Raw genomic sequence first — 16,618 nt, forward strand, 5'->3', positions numbered from 1 at the left:
ATGGAGGGTTAAGTGACTTGCCCAGAGTCACAAGGAGCTGCCTGTGCCTGAAGTGGGAATTGAACTCAGTTCCTCAGTTCCCCAGGACCAGAGTCCACCCCCCTAACCACTAAGCCACGCCTCCACTTGTTGCCTTCAATAAAAGTGTTAACATAAACAGATATGAACATAAAAACCCGGGGGGGGGGGGAGGGGGAGAGAGGCCAAAAGGTCTGGGTGGGGAAGGGAGAAAATTGTTAAAACTTTGATGATGGAATTTATTACCTTGTTCGTTTTTAAGTAGGGTTTGATAATCAATTTGTTGTATATTGAGCTTGTTGGATGTGTTTAACATGCTGGATCATCAATAAAAATTGTTGAAACATAAAAACGTAATATACTGCTTAACCTTTAAAGAGCAAAGTGGTTTGCAATCATCATATACGATAAAATATTTTTAAAAAAATCTGAAGAGCTCCATAATATTGATAGGATAGACCTAAACATGCTTAACACAAAGAACATTCAAATTCCTCATTCACTTTGCAGGAACTTTATCCTTCTCATAGACATTAATGCACCTGGTCATTAGTACTGCAATCCACATTAAAGTCCTCCTTAAAAGGGTGTTCAATAAGATTTTAAACTTCTTAAAATTTTCCTTCAAACAAATATAGTTTGGAAGATGATTCCAAAGGGAAGGTGCCAAATTAAAAAAAAAAAAAAAAAAGGATGTCGTCCTACTTGACCTTAACCTAGCTCTCTGTAACGATGGAACTAATAATCTGTGTGGTCTTGTAAGGACCTCGAAACCATTGGGCGTATAAGGAATAGTCAATGAATTTAGATAACCTGCTTGTAAAGAATAATATGCTTTGAGTTAAGGTACAAAATTTAAAAAAATGTTTCCGCTTATGCTGATGCACCACTAAAGACTGCAACATCAGCTTTGTGGGCTTTTTCTTTGCAGCAGCAGTGTATGCAAGTCAGCATTTTTCTTTGTGGTAACAGACCCCCCCCCCCCCCCCCCCCCCCCCCCCTCTGATCCTAGCAGCTAGTATGACACGTTCTGTGAAATCTGTAGATTCCCTCCATTACTCTTTCGCAGGCCAGCTCAGGCACAGCAAAGCTTTTTAAAACCATAGTGCTACTTGTTCAGTAGATCTAGTTTGGGGTAGTGTGTCAGAGGTCTGGTTAAGCATCTGACCTAGCAAGATTTCTATTCCAGTATCTGCTGAAAGTTGCTAGTTGCACACAAGAAAGTGTTTTTTTCCTACTTGGGCAGTTGAGTTGCTGTTGATTAAGTAGCTTTTAGCTTGGTGGATGTCACAGTGGCTACAACTAGCAAACAGGATTGCATTAAAGATGCTTTTTTATTGCTGATTTGGCTCATAAAACAGATGTTTCCTCTGCTGTCTCTTCTCCAAGCTAAAGAACTCTTAATTCTTTAGCCTATGCTCATGACAGCTGTTCAATCCCTGGAATTCTGATCACCCATTCTCTGTATCTTTAGTTCTGCTCTGTCTTTTTTGAGATGCAGTGACCAGACGTGTGCACAATATTCATAGTTCAGTTGCACCATTTATTTGACATTTGTATCCCACATTATCCCGAACAAGCTCAGGTTCAATGTGGCTTACATTCAAGAAAAACATCAAAAATATGATAGATAATTATAAGATTAACATGTTAGGAATAATTGTGTGTTTGTTATGAGGCTAAGCTAAAGTATTGGTTATGTTGAAACATATACGAGAGATGGCAACGTTAGGATATGTACTTAATAGAAAAGCCTTTAGTGATTTACGGAATCTCACATAATTTTCTAATTACCTTAATTGCTTGGGTAGAGAATTCCAAAGTTTGGTACTCTGATACATGAAGCCTGCGACAAGGATTGATTTGTAAGAAAGACCTTTGCAGTTTGGATAATGGAGCGTGAGGTGTTCTGTAGATGTTTTCACTGCATTACGTGAATGTAAATCGATTCGTTGTTGCATGTAGGAGGATGATAAACCATATATGATTTGTTAAATAGTCATGCATATTTTAAAGGTGATTCTTGCGTTTATGGGAAGCCAGTGAAGTTTTAACAAGAGAGGGGAAGCCTTCTCAAAGCGAGGAGCACGGCATACAAGGCAAGCAGTGGTATTTTGTGCTGTTTGTAATTTTTTAAGGAGTGAGGTTTAATACCCACATATATGGCGTTACAATAATCAAATTTGAATAGTACTAGAGATTGGGTGATAGTACAAAGTGTGGAGCTTGGAACGAAAGGACGCAACTTTTTTTAACTTCCATAGTGTATAGAAGATGCTCGAGACCACCTTTGAGACCTGAGCTTCGAATGATAAATGCTTGTCGATGGTGATGCCCATCATTTTTATTGATTGAACTAAGGCATATGATGTTTTTGTCAGTGATGAAGATTTTTAATGAAATGGGTTGATAGGGGTTGGTAAATATGAGGAATTTAGTCTTTTCCTGATTTAATTTGAAACTGGATGCCCAAGATTCCATCAGTTCTAAAAAGGTTTTAATTTCATATATAATTTCTAGTAATTCCCTTTTGAAGGGGATATAAATGGTGACATCATCAGCATAGATTAAGGAATTAAATCCATGATCCTCCATTAAGTAACCCAGTGGTGCCATCATGATATTGCATAATATGGGTGACAAAGGAGAGCCCTGTGGAATCCCAGAGTCCCAGGGTAGGGAGTTATGATCTGATTATTTTACTTGGTAGGATCTTGATATTAGGAAACCATGGAACCACTTTGACAGTTCCACTGATACCAAAGTGGTCTAATAACTATAACAATATATTATGGTCAACAGTGTCAAAGGCACTGGACATATCAAATTGTAAAATTATGATTTTTCTGCCCATGCTCATCTCTCTTCTCAAATTTGCAGTAAGGGTGGTGAGCACTGTCTCAGTGCTAAAGGATGACCAGAATCCCGATTGTGTACTGTGAAGGATGGAAAAGGCCTGAAGGAACTCCATGAACTGACTAGATACTAAACCTTCCATAACTTTTATCAATAAAGGAATACAGGCTAAAATACATTGAGGCATATTTTCAAAGCACTAGGTTTCTATGGAACTTTGGAAGGCTAAGTGCTTTGAAAATATGCCTCACTGTGACATTGTGTACTTGGATAGAAAAAAATTTGCCTGATCCAGTGTGGGAGGGGAGAAGTCAGACCATGTTCTGACTCTGCTGGGTGGCATTCAGCAGAATTGACAGATGGAAGAATATATTTGTCAATATTGATAATGGAACCTTTCATTTCTTGTCTAATTTTATAAATTTTCTCCTCAAAGTAATTTGCTTGTTGGTCTGCGGAGGGAGTAGTTTCATTGGTTACTGTCAGGGAGTGAGTGTTAAGTAGATTATTAACCAAAGCATAGAGCTTTCTGGTATTTAATGTGAACCCACCTGTATATTGAGCATAATATTTAGTTGGCTTTTTAATTTTATGTTTGTATTCTTTTAGTAATTTTCGCCAGTTCCAGTTGTTTTCTGTTAGTGCTTTGGACCATATTGTTTGTAGATGCCTGTTTGATCTTTTTGCCTCTAATAGTTCGTCATTGAACCATGGAGACAGTTTTTTGGCAGGTCCAATGTTTGTTTTTGCAGAAGCCATAACATTTAAATGATCTAAGCATATAGTGTCCCAGTCATGTATGAAGTTTGATGACTGAGAAATGGATCCTAATTGGTCAAAAGGTATTTTGGATCAGAAGGTAGAGGGATCGATTTTACCTCTTGATATGAAGGAGGAGACCTGATTTTTTATTCTTGATTTAGTTGTGTTGTCTTTCCAGTGGAGGGTTAATGAGGACTACTTATGATTGGACCATGGGACAGGCGTCCATCCAGGATTAGAAATTAAGAATTTGTTTTATCAGTAAATTTGGTATGTTAATAAATCTAACCAATGGCCTTTGTTGTGGGAAGAATTTCTAAAGGGAGAGAGAATTGCCAAGTTTTAAGGAAATCTCGGAAACCTTTAGTATATGGGTTTTCAAGTTTGTCTAAATGGAGATTAATGTCACTTATCAGTAATAGGTCATCTGATTTGACGTGCTAGAGAGAAGCTCAGTTACATCCTCTTCAGCCACATTCCAATTACCTGGAGGTCAGTAACGCAATAAGATATTAAAATGATTTGCTAGTGAGTCATCCGAGATATTATCCTATATAATAATTCTCACCACTAACGTTCTAATGTGCCTGCCTGTGTTCGTGGTGCCTTCGGAGTTGCTGAGCTAGGCTCCTTAGCCAGGCTGACACGATACTTACAAGGGCGGCCTCCAAGACTTCAGCAGAAGTCTCGCGAGTCCGCCATTGGCAGTCTCGGCGGCCATTTTGAACAGTGATCCGGCAGCGGGGCAGCATCTCCGCGCCAGCACCGAGCAGACAGGACTGGGGATCTTTCCTGCCTGCCCCGAAGAATTGGTTACACAACCTGGGTGGATGAAGGAGGGGCAGGTGAGAGAGCAGGGTTGTTGGACATGGGTGGCTGGAGGGGGGGCAGGGGGAGAGTAGGGTCGCTGGACATGGGTGGCTGCAGGGGGGCAGGGGGAGAGGAGGGTCGCAGGACATGGGTGGTTGGAGGGGGGCAGGGGAGAGGAGGGTCGTTTTATGAGCCGCTCCCTGCCACTTGCTCCGCGTGTTTTCCTACTCCTCCCCCTGCCTGGGAATCAGCTGTGAGTGACGTCAGCCTGGGTGGCTGGGGGGGGGGGGGGGCAGGGGAGAGGAGGGTCGCTGGAAATGGGTGGCTGCAGGGGGGGCAGGGGGAGAGGAGTGACGCTGGACATTTGTGGCTGCAGGGGGAGAGGAGGGTTGCTGGACATGGGTGGCTGGAGGGAGGGAGTAAGGGGGGTCCTGAGACCAGAGAGGTGGGGGTGGAAGGGGGGGCCTCAGACCATAAAGGGAGGGGGGAGAGGGCACACACTCATTCACTCTCTGTCTCTCACGTACACTCTCTCTGACGCACTCTCTATCACACACACACTCTCTCTCAAACATACACTCCGAGGAAAACCTTGCTAGGGCCCGTTTCATTTCTGACAGAAATGGGCCTTTTTTACTAGTATGCAATAATTTCTAGACGCGATGATAGGCGTTCAGAAGTGATGGTGTCTTTGAAGAAAACCATATATTAAAACAATGCCACCACCTCTTTTCTTTTCCCTTGTGAAATGGGCGATGTTGTAACCTGGAGAACATATGTCATTGAGGATAGGGTCATCCTTAGATCGTAACCAAGTTTCTGCTATTAGTGTAAAACCAGATTGCGACTCCTCAATCTAGTCTTTAATAGTTTGTTTTATTGCTAACCGATCTGGCATTAATATAAGTTAGTGGAATGGGTAGATATGAAACAAAAGCATCTTTCAACTGAGTGATTGTGATTAACTGACTCCATTGAAATGACGCCAATCTTGGTTTATTAGAATGATTGGCTAGTTGAGGGAAATTCGATCCAGAACTAGTTGGATGACCAGTTTTTGTTGTTATTGAGCTAGTCTTCCCTCTAATTGTAAACCATTGTGAGAACTGTCTTGGTGTATATATCACTGGAATGTTATAAAAGTCTTCTAGTGCATTAGTTTGGTTATTAATTAGACAAACAAGAAGAATTATATAAGATAGCCAACAAACTAATTTGTTTAACAAGTTCATTTTGATTGAGCAGGGCTAACCTTAGACCATTTGTGAAATATAGAACCATATTCAGTCTCTGAATTAGTTGTTAAGTCACTGATGTCACCACCAGTGTCTGGTTTGAAAGGCCTCTTTCTCCTTATGCTTGCACACTGGAAACTGCTCTCCTGATGTACAAAGGAACTGCCAGACAGGGGACTTGGATCAAGATGGAGAACTCAGGAGGCAGCACACATTTAATTAATACAGTTAATGTTGTCACCCACCAGTGTCTGGTTTGAAAGTTCGCTTTCTTTCTTCTGCCTGCACTCTGGAAACTCCTCTCCTGATGTACAAAGCAGCAATGTGGAGAACTCGGGAGGCAGTACATATTTAAATAATACAGTTAATGATGTCACCCCCACCGGTGTTTGGTTTAGAGAGGCTGCCTTCTCCCTGTTCTGTGTGTGCACTGGAAACTGCTCTTCTGATGTACAAAGGAACTGGCAGACAGAGGAGTTGGAGGCATATGGAGAACTCAGGAGGCAGCACACATTTAAATAAAAATAATTTAAAAACGGAGGCATTATGGTATTCTTTGTTTTATTCTCTGTTCCTTTTCCTCAGTTTCCTCAATTTCATCTGGGGGTATAAAGAGACATCAAAACCACAGTGCTGATTTGGGCTAGAAGGGAAGGTTCCTCTAAGACTGACTTGTTTGGTGTCCTTATTTAGATTACTGTGATTTCTAATAAGAATTAGTACTAATGATTCATTATGGTGGGACTAAACCAAGCAGGAGAGCAAGGAAATTGTTTTATGTGCCAAATGAGTATCACAAAACCATCTTTTTTAGCAGTGCAAATCCGATTGCCATTTGTAGCCACTGTCTACAGCTGAATGCAGGTCTATAAAATCCTGAGTAGAGTAAAACGGGTAAATGTAAATTTGTTTACTCTTTCAAAATGTTAAAAAAAAACTAGGGAACATGCTATGAAGTTACACAGCAGTACATTAAAAATAAATAGGCTAAAATATTTTTCACTTAGTGCATGTCTAAGATCTGGAAGATGTATTTAAAAGCGGTTAGTAGCTGGGATTTAAAAATATTTGGACAAATTCCTACAGGAAAAGTCTATAAACCATTATTAAGATAGAGCTGGAGAAAGCCACTGCTTAACCCTGGGGTAAGTAGCATGGAATCTTTCTACGTTTTGGGATTCTGCCTTGTATTTGCTACCTGGATTGACCATTGTTAGAAACAGGATACTGGGCTAGATGGACCCTTTGGTTTAGCTCTGTATGTTGATTCTTATTTGGTTGTTTTTGTTTTGTTGTTTTTTTGGGGGGAGGGGGTGTATGAGATGATTTGAAAAATGAATTTTATAGATACATCTGACAGTACTTTTTTAAGATGAGGGAAGAGTATGCTTTTACTCCTGAATGAGTTGTTTTTAGAATGGTAGTAACGCAGATTTACTTTGCATTTACATTCAATATTTTATTATGGCATTAATTGTGTGTAAATCCTGGAGACTAAGGTCAATACTCTTTTCTGCCATTGACTCTCTTTGTGACACTGGGCCAGCTCATGTACCTTCCTGTGTTTCTGAGACCCAGAGGGAAACTAGGCATCTAAATCAATCTGGTTGTCATATTATTAATTCACTTCTTTCAGTACAAGGCTCTGTCATTTAGAGAATGGTAGGCACTTATGCTATTTAGACAGAGAAACCTCTTCAGTGGTTAAGAGAGTAACATTGTCTTGCTGTTTCAGAAGAGAAGCTTGCATTCGCCAGAAGATTGCTCCCCCGAACAAGCAAACGCTCAAACCATAGGAGGCAAAGTCGGACGCCAAAGGAGAAAATGGGTCAGTGTTGAAATGGACTTGTTTTCATGGTCTCCCCAGTCTCAAGTCTACTTATACAGTGGTGGAAATAAGTATTTGATCCCTTGCTGATTTTGTAAGTTTGCCCACTGACAAAGACATGAGCAGCCCATAATTGAAGGGTAGGTTATTAGTAACAGTGAGAGATAGCACATCACAAATTAAATCCGGAAAATCACATTGTGGAAAGTATATGAATTTATTTGCATTCTGCAGAGGGAAATAAGTATTTAATCCCTCTGGCAAACAAGACCTAATACTTGGTGGCAAAACCCTTGTTGGCAAGCACAGCGGTCAGACGTCTTCTGTAGTTGATGATGAGGTTTGCACACATGTCAGGAGGAATTTTGGTCCACTCCTCTTTGCAGATCATCTCTAAATCATTAAGAGTTCTGGGCTGTCGCTTGGCAACTCGCAGCTTCAGCTCCCTCCATAAGTTTTCAATGGGATTAAGGTCTGGTGACTGGCTAGGCCACTCCATGACCCTAATGTGCTTCTTCCTGAGCCACTCCTTTGTTGCCTTGGCTGTATGTTTTGGGTCATTGTCGTGCTGGAAGACCCAGCCACGACCCATTTTTAAGGCCCTGGCGGAGGGAAGGAGGTTGTCACTCAGAATTGTACGGTACATGGCCCCATCCATTCTCCCATTGATGCGGTGAAGTAGTCCTGTGCCCTTAGCAGAGAAACACCCCCAAAACATAACATTTCCACCTCCATGCTTGACAGTGGGGACGGTGTTCTTTGGGTCATAGGCAGCATTTCTCTTCCTCCAAACACGGCGAGTTGAGTTCATGCCAAAGAGCTCAATTTTTGTCTCATCTGACCACAGCACCTTCTCCAATCACTCTCGGCATCATCCAGGTGTTCACTGGCAAACTTCAGACGGGCCGTCACATGTGCCTTCCGGAGCAGGGGGACCTTGCGGGCACTGCAGGATTGCAATCCGTTATGTCGTAATGTGTTACCAATGGTTTTCGTGGTGACAGTGGTCCCAGCTGCCTTGAGATCATTGACAAGTTCCCCCCTTGTAGTTGTAGGCTGATTTCTAACCTTCCTCATGATCAAGGATACCCCACGAGGTGAGATTTTGCGTGGAGCCCCAGATCTTTGTCGATTGACAGTCATTTTGTACTTCTTCCATTTTCTTACTATGGCACCAACAGTTGTCTCCTTCTCGCCCAGCGTCTTACTGATGGTTTTGTAGCCCATTCCAGCCTTGTGCAGGTGTATGATCTTGTCCCTGACATCCTTAGACAGCTCCTTGCTCTTGGCCATTTTGTAGAGGTTAGAGTCTGACTGATTCACTGAGTCTGTGGACAGGTGTCTTTCATACAGGTGACCATTGCCGACAGCTGTCTGTCATGCAGGTAACGAGTTGATTTGGAGCATCTACCTGGTCTGTAGGGGCCAGATCTCTTACTGGTTGGTGGGGGATCAAATACTTATTTCCCTCTGCAGAATGCAAATAAATTCATATACTTTCCACAATGTGATTTTCCGGATTTAATTTGTGATGTGCTATCTCTCACTGTTACCAATAACCTACCCTTCAATTATGGGCTGCTCATGTCTTTGTCAGTGGGCAAACTTACAAAATCAGCAAGGGATCAAATACTTATTTCCACCACTGTATATATTCCTTTGATTTTGCTTATGATTCTTAATTTCTGTATTTGGGTTGGGATGGAGCATAGTAGTTCACATCTAACTGATTCCTTGTCTAAAATGTGAGCGTGTTGCTGAAGTCACTCCTGTCCATCTCAAATCAACAACGGTATACTCAGTACTTCCTTGATTCCACTGATTGCACAGTCAGTATGGATTCACAGACTTATTGTTACTGTCTCACAAGCCAATAATACAGACTTTTATATGGGAGCTCCCTTAGGAGGGAAAGAATCCTCTCTTATTCCAGTGACATGATAAAATACAGTACCTCGGTCACACCCTGTGGTGTATAATATTATTTATTTATTTATTTATTTTTATTTGTACCCCGCACTTTTTCCCACTCATGGCAGGCTCAATGCGGCAGGCAATGGAGGGGTAAGTGACTTGCCCAGAGTCACAAGGAGCTGCCTGGGCCGGGAATCGAACTCAGTTCCTCAGTTCCCCAGGACCAAAGTCCACCACCCTAACCACTAGGCCACTCCTCCACTCTATACCTTTACTAATTGGTCTTTTCTCAGTCCATACTGCTAATCAGTCTAGTTCCCACCAACTCACCTGTGGTTTTCCTCAGGGCCCAGTTCTTTTGTTTACTTTTCAACATTTTTCTTAGTCCACTGGCAGCAGTTGTCTAGGACTATATTAGAGCTTTTTATTATACTGATGATATCCTTTTGCTTTATCCAGCTTCACCTCTCAAATGCATATAGAGGTTCTTTTACCAAGCTGCGGGAAAAAGGGCCCTGCACTAGTGAGGGGGCCATTTTTCTCGCTTGCCAGGGCCGTGATGGGCTGGCGGTAGTCCTGGAAGAGTGAGCAGTAAGCCTGTGTTGGGCTCAGTAAAAGGGCCCCATAATGTGTAAGCACTACATATATCTGGTAACACTATAGAAATGATTAGTAGTATTAGATATTAAACCTCTGCAAGATTGCCTAACAGCCTTCTCACTGGCTGCACTTAAATAAATTAGTCCTATTTCCTGAAACGAGTTACTTGTTCAATGCCTGGCTACCATCTGCAACCATCCCTGGTCTTGCATCTATTTGGCATGGAAATACCACCTGTGCTGCCATTTTGTTATCTTGGGGTAATATTTGACTTGCATCTCATCTTCAAAGCACAAATTTCCTGAGTGGTACAACTTCGTTTTCCTCGTTCTTTACACAGTTTCTTAAGTTTCTCTTCTAAAGAAGTACTCTTAATTTCTCGATTGGATTACTGTAACTCTGTCTGTGCAAGTATTACTAAACAGCCGAGATGACTACAAACTTTATATAATGCCGCCTCCCATTTCCTGTGTCGTGCCAAAAAAATTGATCATGTTACCCCTTTATTATGCTCTTTTACACTGTTGGTTCAGAACCTGGTAGATGCTGCATCCCTTAGCACCCTTTTCTATACTTATATAAACTCATGTTACTCATGAAAGACTCCAGAGGAAATTGGAGAGTCGTGGGATAGGAGGTACTGTCCTATTGTGGATTAAAAACTGGTTAAAAGATAGAAAACAGGGAGTAGGGTTAAATGGTCAGTATTCTCAATGGAGAAGGGTAGTTAGTGGGGTTCCCCAAGGGTCTGTGCTGGGACCGCTGCTTTTTAACATATTTATAAATTACCTAGAGATGGGAGTAACTAGTGAGGTTACACAAAGTTATTAAATCATGGGAGGATTGTGAAAAATTACTAGAGGACCATACGAGACTGGGAGACTGGGCGTCTAAATGGCAGATGACGTTTAATATGAGCAAGTGCAAAGTGATTCATGTGGGAAAGAGGAACCCGAATTATAGCTATGTCATGCAAGGTTCCATGTTAGGAGTTACCGACCATGAAAGGGATCTAGGTGTCGTCGTTAATGATACGTTGAAACCTTCTGCTCAGTGTGCTGCTGTGGCTAAGATAGCAAATAGAATGTTAGGTATTATTAGGAAAGGAATGGAAAACAAAAATAAGTACGTTATAATGCCTTTGTATCACTCCATGGTGTGACCGCACTTCGAATATTTGGTCACCACATCTCAAAAAAGATATAGTGGAATTAGAAAAGGTGCAGAGAAGGGTGACAAAAATGATAAAGGGGATGGGACGACTTCCCTATGAGGAAAGGCTAAAGCGGCTAGGACTTTTCAGCTTGGAGAAAAGACAGCTGAGGGGAGATACGATAGAGGTCTATAAAATAATGAGTGAAGTGGAACGGGTGGACGTGAAGCGTCTGTTTAAGCTTTCCAAAAATACTAGGACTAGGGGGCATGCGATGAAGTTACAAAGTAGTAAATTTAAAACGAATCAGAGAAAATATTTCTTCACTCGACATGTAATTAAACTCTGGAATTCGTTGCCAGAGAATGCGGTAAAGGTGGTTAGCTTAGCAGAGTTTTAAAAAGGTTTGGACGACTTCCTAAAGGAAAAGTCCATAGTCCAATATTTCCCAGGATAAGCAGCATAAAATAGTTTGTACTTTTTTGGGATCTTGCCAGGTATTTGTGACCTGGATTGGCCACTGTTGAAAACCGGATGCTGGGCTTGATGGACCTTTGGTCTGTCCCAGTATGGCAATACTTATGTACTGTAATTCTGTCTACACAGGCATGACTTAAAGCCAACTTGAGTCGTCGTCAAACACTTCAGAACAACGCTGCTTGTATAATCCATAAAGCAAAATGTTATGATCATGCATCCTCATTACTGTAGCATCGTGTTTGTTTTCCTATAGAATACTGAATCTTACTATTGACGTAGAAAGCTTTCCATAATGGTACACCTTCCTATCTTGCATCTTTAACAATAACTTATACACCAACATGGACTCTTCGATTTTTGACTGATAATAGACTTGTTTTAACCCCCCTCCCTCCCATCTAAAGCACGGTGGGGGTCTACAAGAACTTCAGCATTTTTTTTCTTGCTCCAGCTCTTTGGAACTTGCTTCCGAAAAATTTGTGATTAGAAAATTCGTTGCCAGCGTTCCACTCAGCATTAGAAATGTACTTTTTTTCAATTGGCCTTGTTTAGTATTATGTCAGTTCCATTAAGAACTCCTAAGAGCCTTTCCTTTCCCTCTTTAGTCAAGGAAATGGCTGCTGCCATTCTGTTTTCTTTATAGATGGAAGACGAGCCCAGGGCCAAGATTCTCGAGGTCCTGAATTACGAGTCTTCTCTGGGAGTCCCCTCTGTCTGTACTGATATTGCCCAAGAAGATTGATATCATGTACCAGATTCACAGCACCCCTGGGTTTGATAAGCCTCCGTTGCCTCATCGCTCCCTTGTGGTTGAATCTGCCCTCAAAAAGGCCAAGAGTTCTAGGGGAATATGCTTCGTCACCCCCAGGCAGAGAAGCTAGAACTTTGGACTCTTTTGGGAGGAAGATGTTTCAGTCCTCTATGCTTGTGTCACGTATACAATCATACCAGCTTTTCACGAGTATTTACTTGCGGGACTCGGTGTGCAAGATGCTTGATTTGGCCAATTCTCTCCCTCCGGAGCAGGCCGAGTTGCTTCACAAGTTGACCAAGCAGTAGAAGGTGTGCCATAAAGTTCATGGGCAGGGGTACCTATGACACTTTTGATGTGGCATCCAGGATCTCTGCCCAAAATATAGCGATATGCAGACTCTCATGGCCGTGTGTCTCTGACTTGCAAGGTGTGGTTCAGCAGAGGTTGGCAGGTGCCCCATGCTGGGGGATAATCTTTTTGGAGAGAAGGTTGAGGTCACTGACCAAATCAAGAAACACACTGATACCATCTCTTCTCTCTCCCGCCAGGCGCCTTCTGCATTTGTTTCCTTCTCTAGAAGGACTTTTGGCACTACACTAATTCATTTGTGTGCGCTAAATCCGTTAATGCACCTTAGTTAAACGGACCTCTATCGATGTTAATTGATTCACTGCAGCCTGAACCATAGGAAGACTTAAGTGCCTCAAATTTCCAAGCATTCCATCATGGATTTGTAGCAATTAATTTCTACTTCAGTTTTTGTCTACATTTGATCCCTGCTTTTAAACTGAACTTTTTTTTTTTTTTCATGTAGGATGGAAATGCCTTTATCAACTGACTTTCCTGGTGCTGCATATCTAGCTTTTCAAATATTTTGGGGATAATTTTGAAAAATGATATATACAGTAAATAGCAAAAGGGTGAATGTTAGCTTTTTATTTTTCCTCTCTTGGCATGTTTTTCTGTTTTATCCCTTTCATGTCTCTCCTAGTCATCCTAGAATGCTGTTAAAGCCCACAAAGTGCCACTTGATTTCTGATTAAAATTCCTGTGTATTGTTCAAGATGAATGGTGGCTTTCTGTGGTTGAGTGCTCAGTCAGACAGAGTTCAGAATTAGAACATTTTTGAGTGCCCTCTGCTCTCCTTTGTCCTTAATTCCTTTCCTCTCAGTGCACTTTCATGGAGCAGGCTCTTGCAGCACCTCCAAGCAGCTTCTCTCTCCAGATTTAATGTTTTCATCTTGGGGGGGGGGGGGGGGGGAAATCTGCTGGTAATGTGTTTGAAAAGTTACTTTCCCATAGTTACGTTTAGTATTTATAAAGTTTCAGTGTGTGATTAAACTTACATGAAAGTGTATCTTGGAGTGTTATATTTTCTGTGATGGGACTGTTTTTGTTACAGAGGCCTACTAACTTTTCTTTTTTTGTACCACAGACTGTCAGGAGGGAACACAACAGCTATTAGTGGAAAGTACAAGTGGTGAAATAAGCACTAGCACATCAGGTACAGAAATCAGCCCCCCCCCCCCCCCACTCCTTGTAAGTTTTGTGCTGTTTGTAGCACTAGAAATTCTCTGAAGATATTTCCTGGCCTATGAAATGGCATGGGTAAGAAAGTTGGGTCAAAAAAATAGCAGAGCACTTTAACATTTTGATTTTTTGTGTTGTGCGTAGTGGTGGTGTTTTCATTCAATATTTGTGTATGGCACCTCAAGACTGCTCACTATTACTCAATGAGGCATGGGTACGCCACCTTTTCTCGCCCGCCTTCTCAGGCTCAGCCCCAGTGTGCTTGTTCGCATCAACAGTGTGCAGCTAAGGCCCCTGCTGCTCCCGAGTCAAAGCAAGGGACGAGCTTTTGACTGGCTCCAGCAGAGCATAGCTTCTGTCTCAGTGTCCGTGCTGGATGACTTACCAGTCGTGTGTGTAAAGTCAAAAAGAGCTACCATACAATAATATATTGTATATATGCATTATGAAAGAAAAGAAAAAAATATATAGATTACAGTCTATAACTCACCACCTGCTTGTACAGGGACTAATTGAAAAGCCATACCCAGTCATAGGTGTGTACCCTTTCTGTCCTACACTCACTCAGGCAAATAAGTCGTGACTAAATATGTATAATGTTACACACATAAGTGGAATTTGCCTCATTAAATTGAGGTGGGGGAGCATGGGATTGTGTGTGTGTATGTGTATAAGCTTGAGTTGCTTTTCTTGTTTTTTTGACTGACTTTATGCCCTGGCAATTTAAGCCTAACCTAAAAGCCTTAGAAATTGTAGAGATATTGTCTAAGTCTGAATGTATAATATGGCTCTGCATGTAATGCTGTTTTGTGAGCTGCCTAAATGTTTTGATTGGGAGTTTATAAATACATATATGCCAAGCATCCCATCCTTGGCCCAGGACCAGTATCCCCCTGAGGGTGAGGGTGTAGCTGTCTTGGTGACAGCTACATGATGGATGCAGAGTTGGCAACTTTAAGCAAAAATTGCCATAGGCCCTCCCCTTCCCAGTCCCCTTTCTCTGCCGTCAGCACCCAACGCTGTCTCCCTACATGCATACAAACAACCTCTCCAGTCCTGCAAACTTGTATTTCTACAACAAGGACTAGTTTGGGGCTTCATTATGGCAGTGGTTGAAGCAGCATCTAATTGTTAAGATGTGCGAGCTGGAGGCTGAGCCAATGTATAGTTTATTGACGATTTACTATACTGCCTAAGCTAACTAGCAGGTCTCAGGTGTACAGCCTTTGATTCCAGTAGTGAAGCCAGAAATGGGTGGTGTTTGGGAGTGGAGCACACAGAGGCTGTTTCCAGCTGTAGGGTTAACAACAAGCTTCTCCTATCGTGATTGGGGCTTTGATCTGCCTATTAACTAACATATTGTTTGAGGGGACAAAAGTGCCTCTTTTCCTTTTCCTCCAAACCAAGCACCTCAAAACCAGGGCCGACCCAGTCGCTAGGTGGATTATATTCATGCCTGTTGTGACATGGCAGGAGAGTATCATCTCTTTTTTTTCATAAGTAATGCCATACTGGGAAAAGACCAAAGATCCATCGAGCTCAGCATCCTGTCCCTGACAGCGGCCAATCCAGGTCAAGGTCAACATACCTTCCCTACCTTTGGTCCTGTGTTCATGATCTCTCCCTTCCCTTAACTGTCTTCACCCTACCTCTTCCCTAGGTGGAGGCTTAGAAGGGATCTGGTGCCAGTGTAGAGGTTTTCGACATAGGCCTGTGCTCAATCGCTGTCATGTCCCGTCCTTACCCTTCTCCTGCAAACAGGAAATCCAGCTTCAGGGGGAGGGTAAGAGGGGATGCCATTTTGGAGGGTCGAGAGGAGAAGAGAGGACATGCTGGCCACTGGGAGGAGAGTGTTTGAGAGTGGAAAGGGGAGGTGCTGCTACTGAGGGGAGAAGGGTTGAGAGGGGAAGGGGAGGTGCTTCACCTGGGAGAGGGGGTCAAGAGGGGAAAGGAGATGTGCTCCACCTGGGGGAGGTGGGGTCGAGAGGGGAAGAGGAGGTGCATGGCTGAAGTTTCACCTAAGGTGTCGGATACCTTTTGAGTCAGCCCTGCTTAAAACATCCTGCCTATAAAATAAGGTCATCTGGTCCCTTGGGCCCTTGTCTGGTTTAGTAGAAATATCCTGTGGACATCTAGTAAGGAAAATCCAGAAGCTAAAAGGAAGTTGGAAGTTAAGACTATTGCATTGTAACAAAAATCCCCCTCAGTTTAGCTTGATTACACAGCCACTTTCTGGTTTTAATATGCTACTAACCTCAAAATATTTTGTTATACAAATGTATGACTCACTTAATGATGTATAGCAAAGAATACAAGAAGCATAACACAAATTTAAAGAACAAAACAAAAATAAGTTATTTTAAAAAATACAAATAATCAGGTGGAAAAGAAAACATATTTTCACAGAGTTTTCAGAAAGATTGTTATCTTGAGAAATGAGATCAGCAACTATATCTTTAAAATATAGGTCCAGTTTGTGAAATAGACTTGTTACAGGATTCCAGTGTGTTGTTTGTTGTTAATTGGAATTTCCTAATAGAAGCATGTCCGCAAACTTTTGACTTTAATGGGGACACACGATGAATCTTTTATGGACTAAAGACAGAATCTTGAAGGATGTTTTGGATGCTGCTCGAAGCCAATGAAGCCTAAGCACAGGAGAAAAAAGATCATGAAGC

General features: G+C 42.0%; 1 protein-coding gene across 2 annotated transcripts in view; it reads left to right on the plus strand.

Annotated features, from left to right (window-relative positions):
- Positions 1-16,618, plus strand: part of ZFYVE26 (zinc finger FYVE-type containing 26) — a 273,412-nt gene that overhangs the window by 37,944 nt on the left and 218,850 nt on the right. For both annotated transcript variants that reach the window (XM_030215525.1, XM_030215526.1), the window contains exons 11-12: positions 7,417-7,509; positions 13,846-13,914. In XM_030215525.1, the coding sequence (XP_030071385.1) occupies positions 7,417-7,509; positions 13,846-13,914 (162 nt within the window). The remainder of the gene's footprint in view (positions 1-7,416; positions 7,510-13,845; positions 13,915-16,618) is intronic.

The sequence above is a fragment of the Microcaecilia unicolor genome, chromosome 9, assembly GCF_901765095.1.
Source record: "Microcaecilia unicolor chromosome 9, aMicUni1.1, whole genome shotgun sequence".
Taxonomy (NCBI): Eukaryota; Metazoa; Chordata; class Amphibia; order Gymnophiona; family Siphonopidae; genus Microcaecilia; species Microcaecilia unicolor.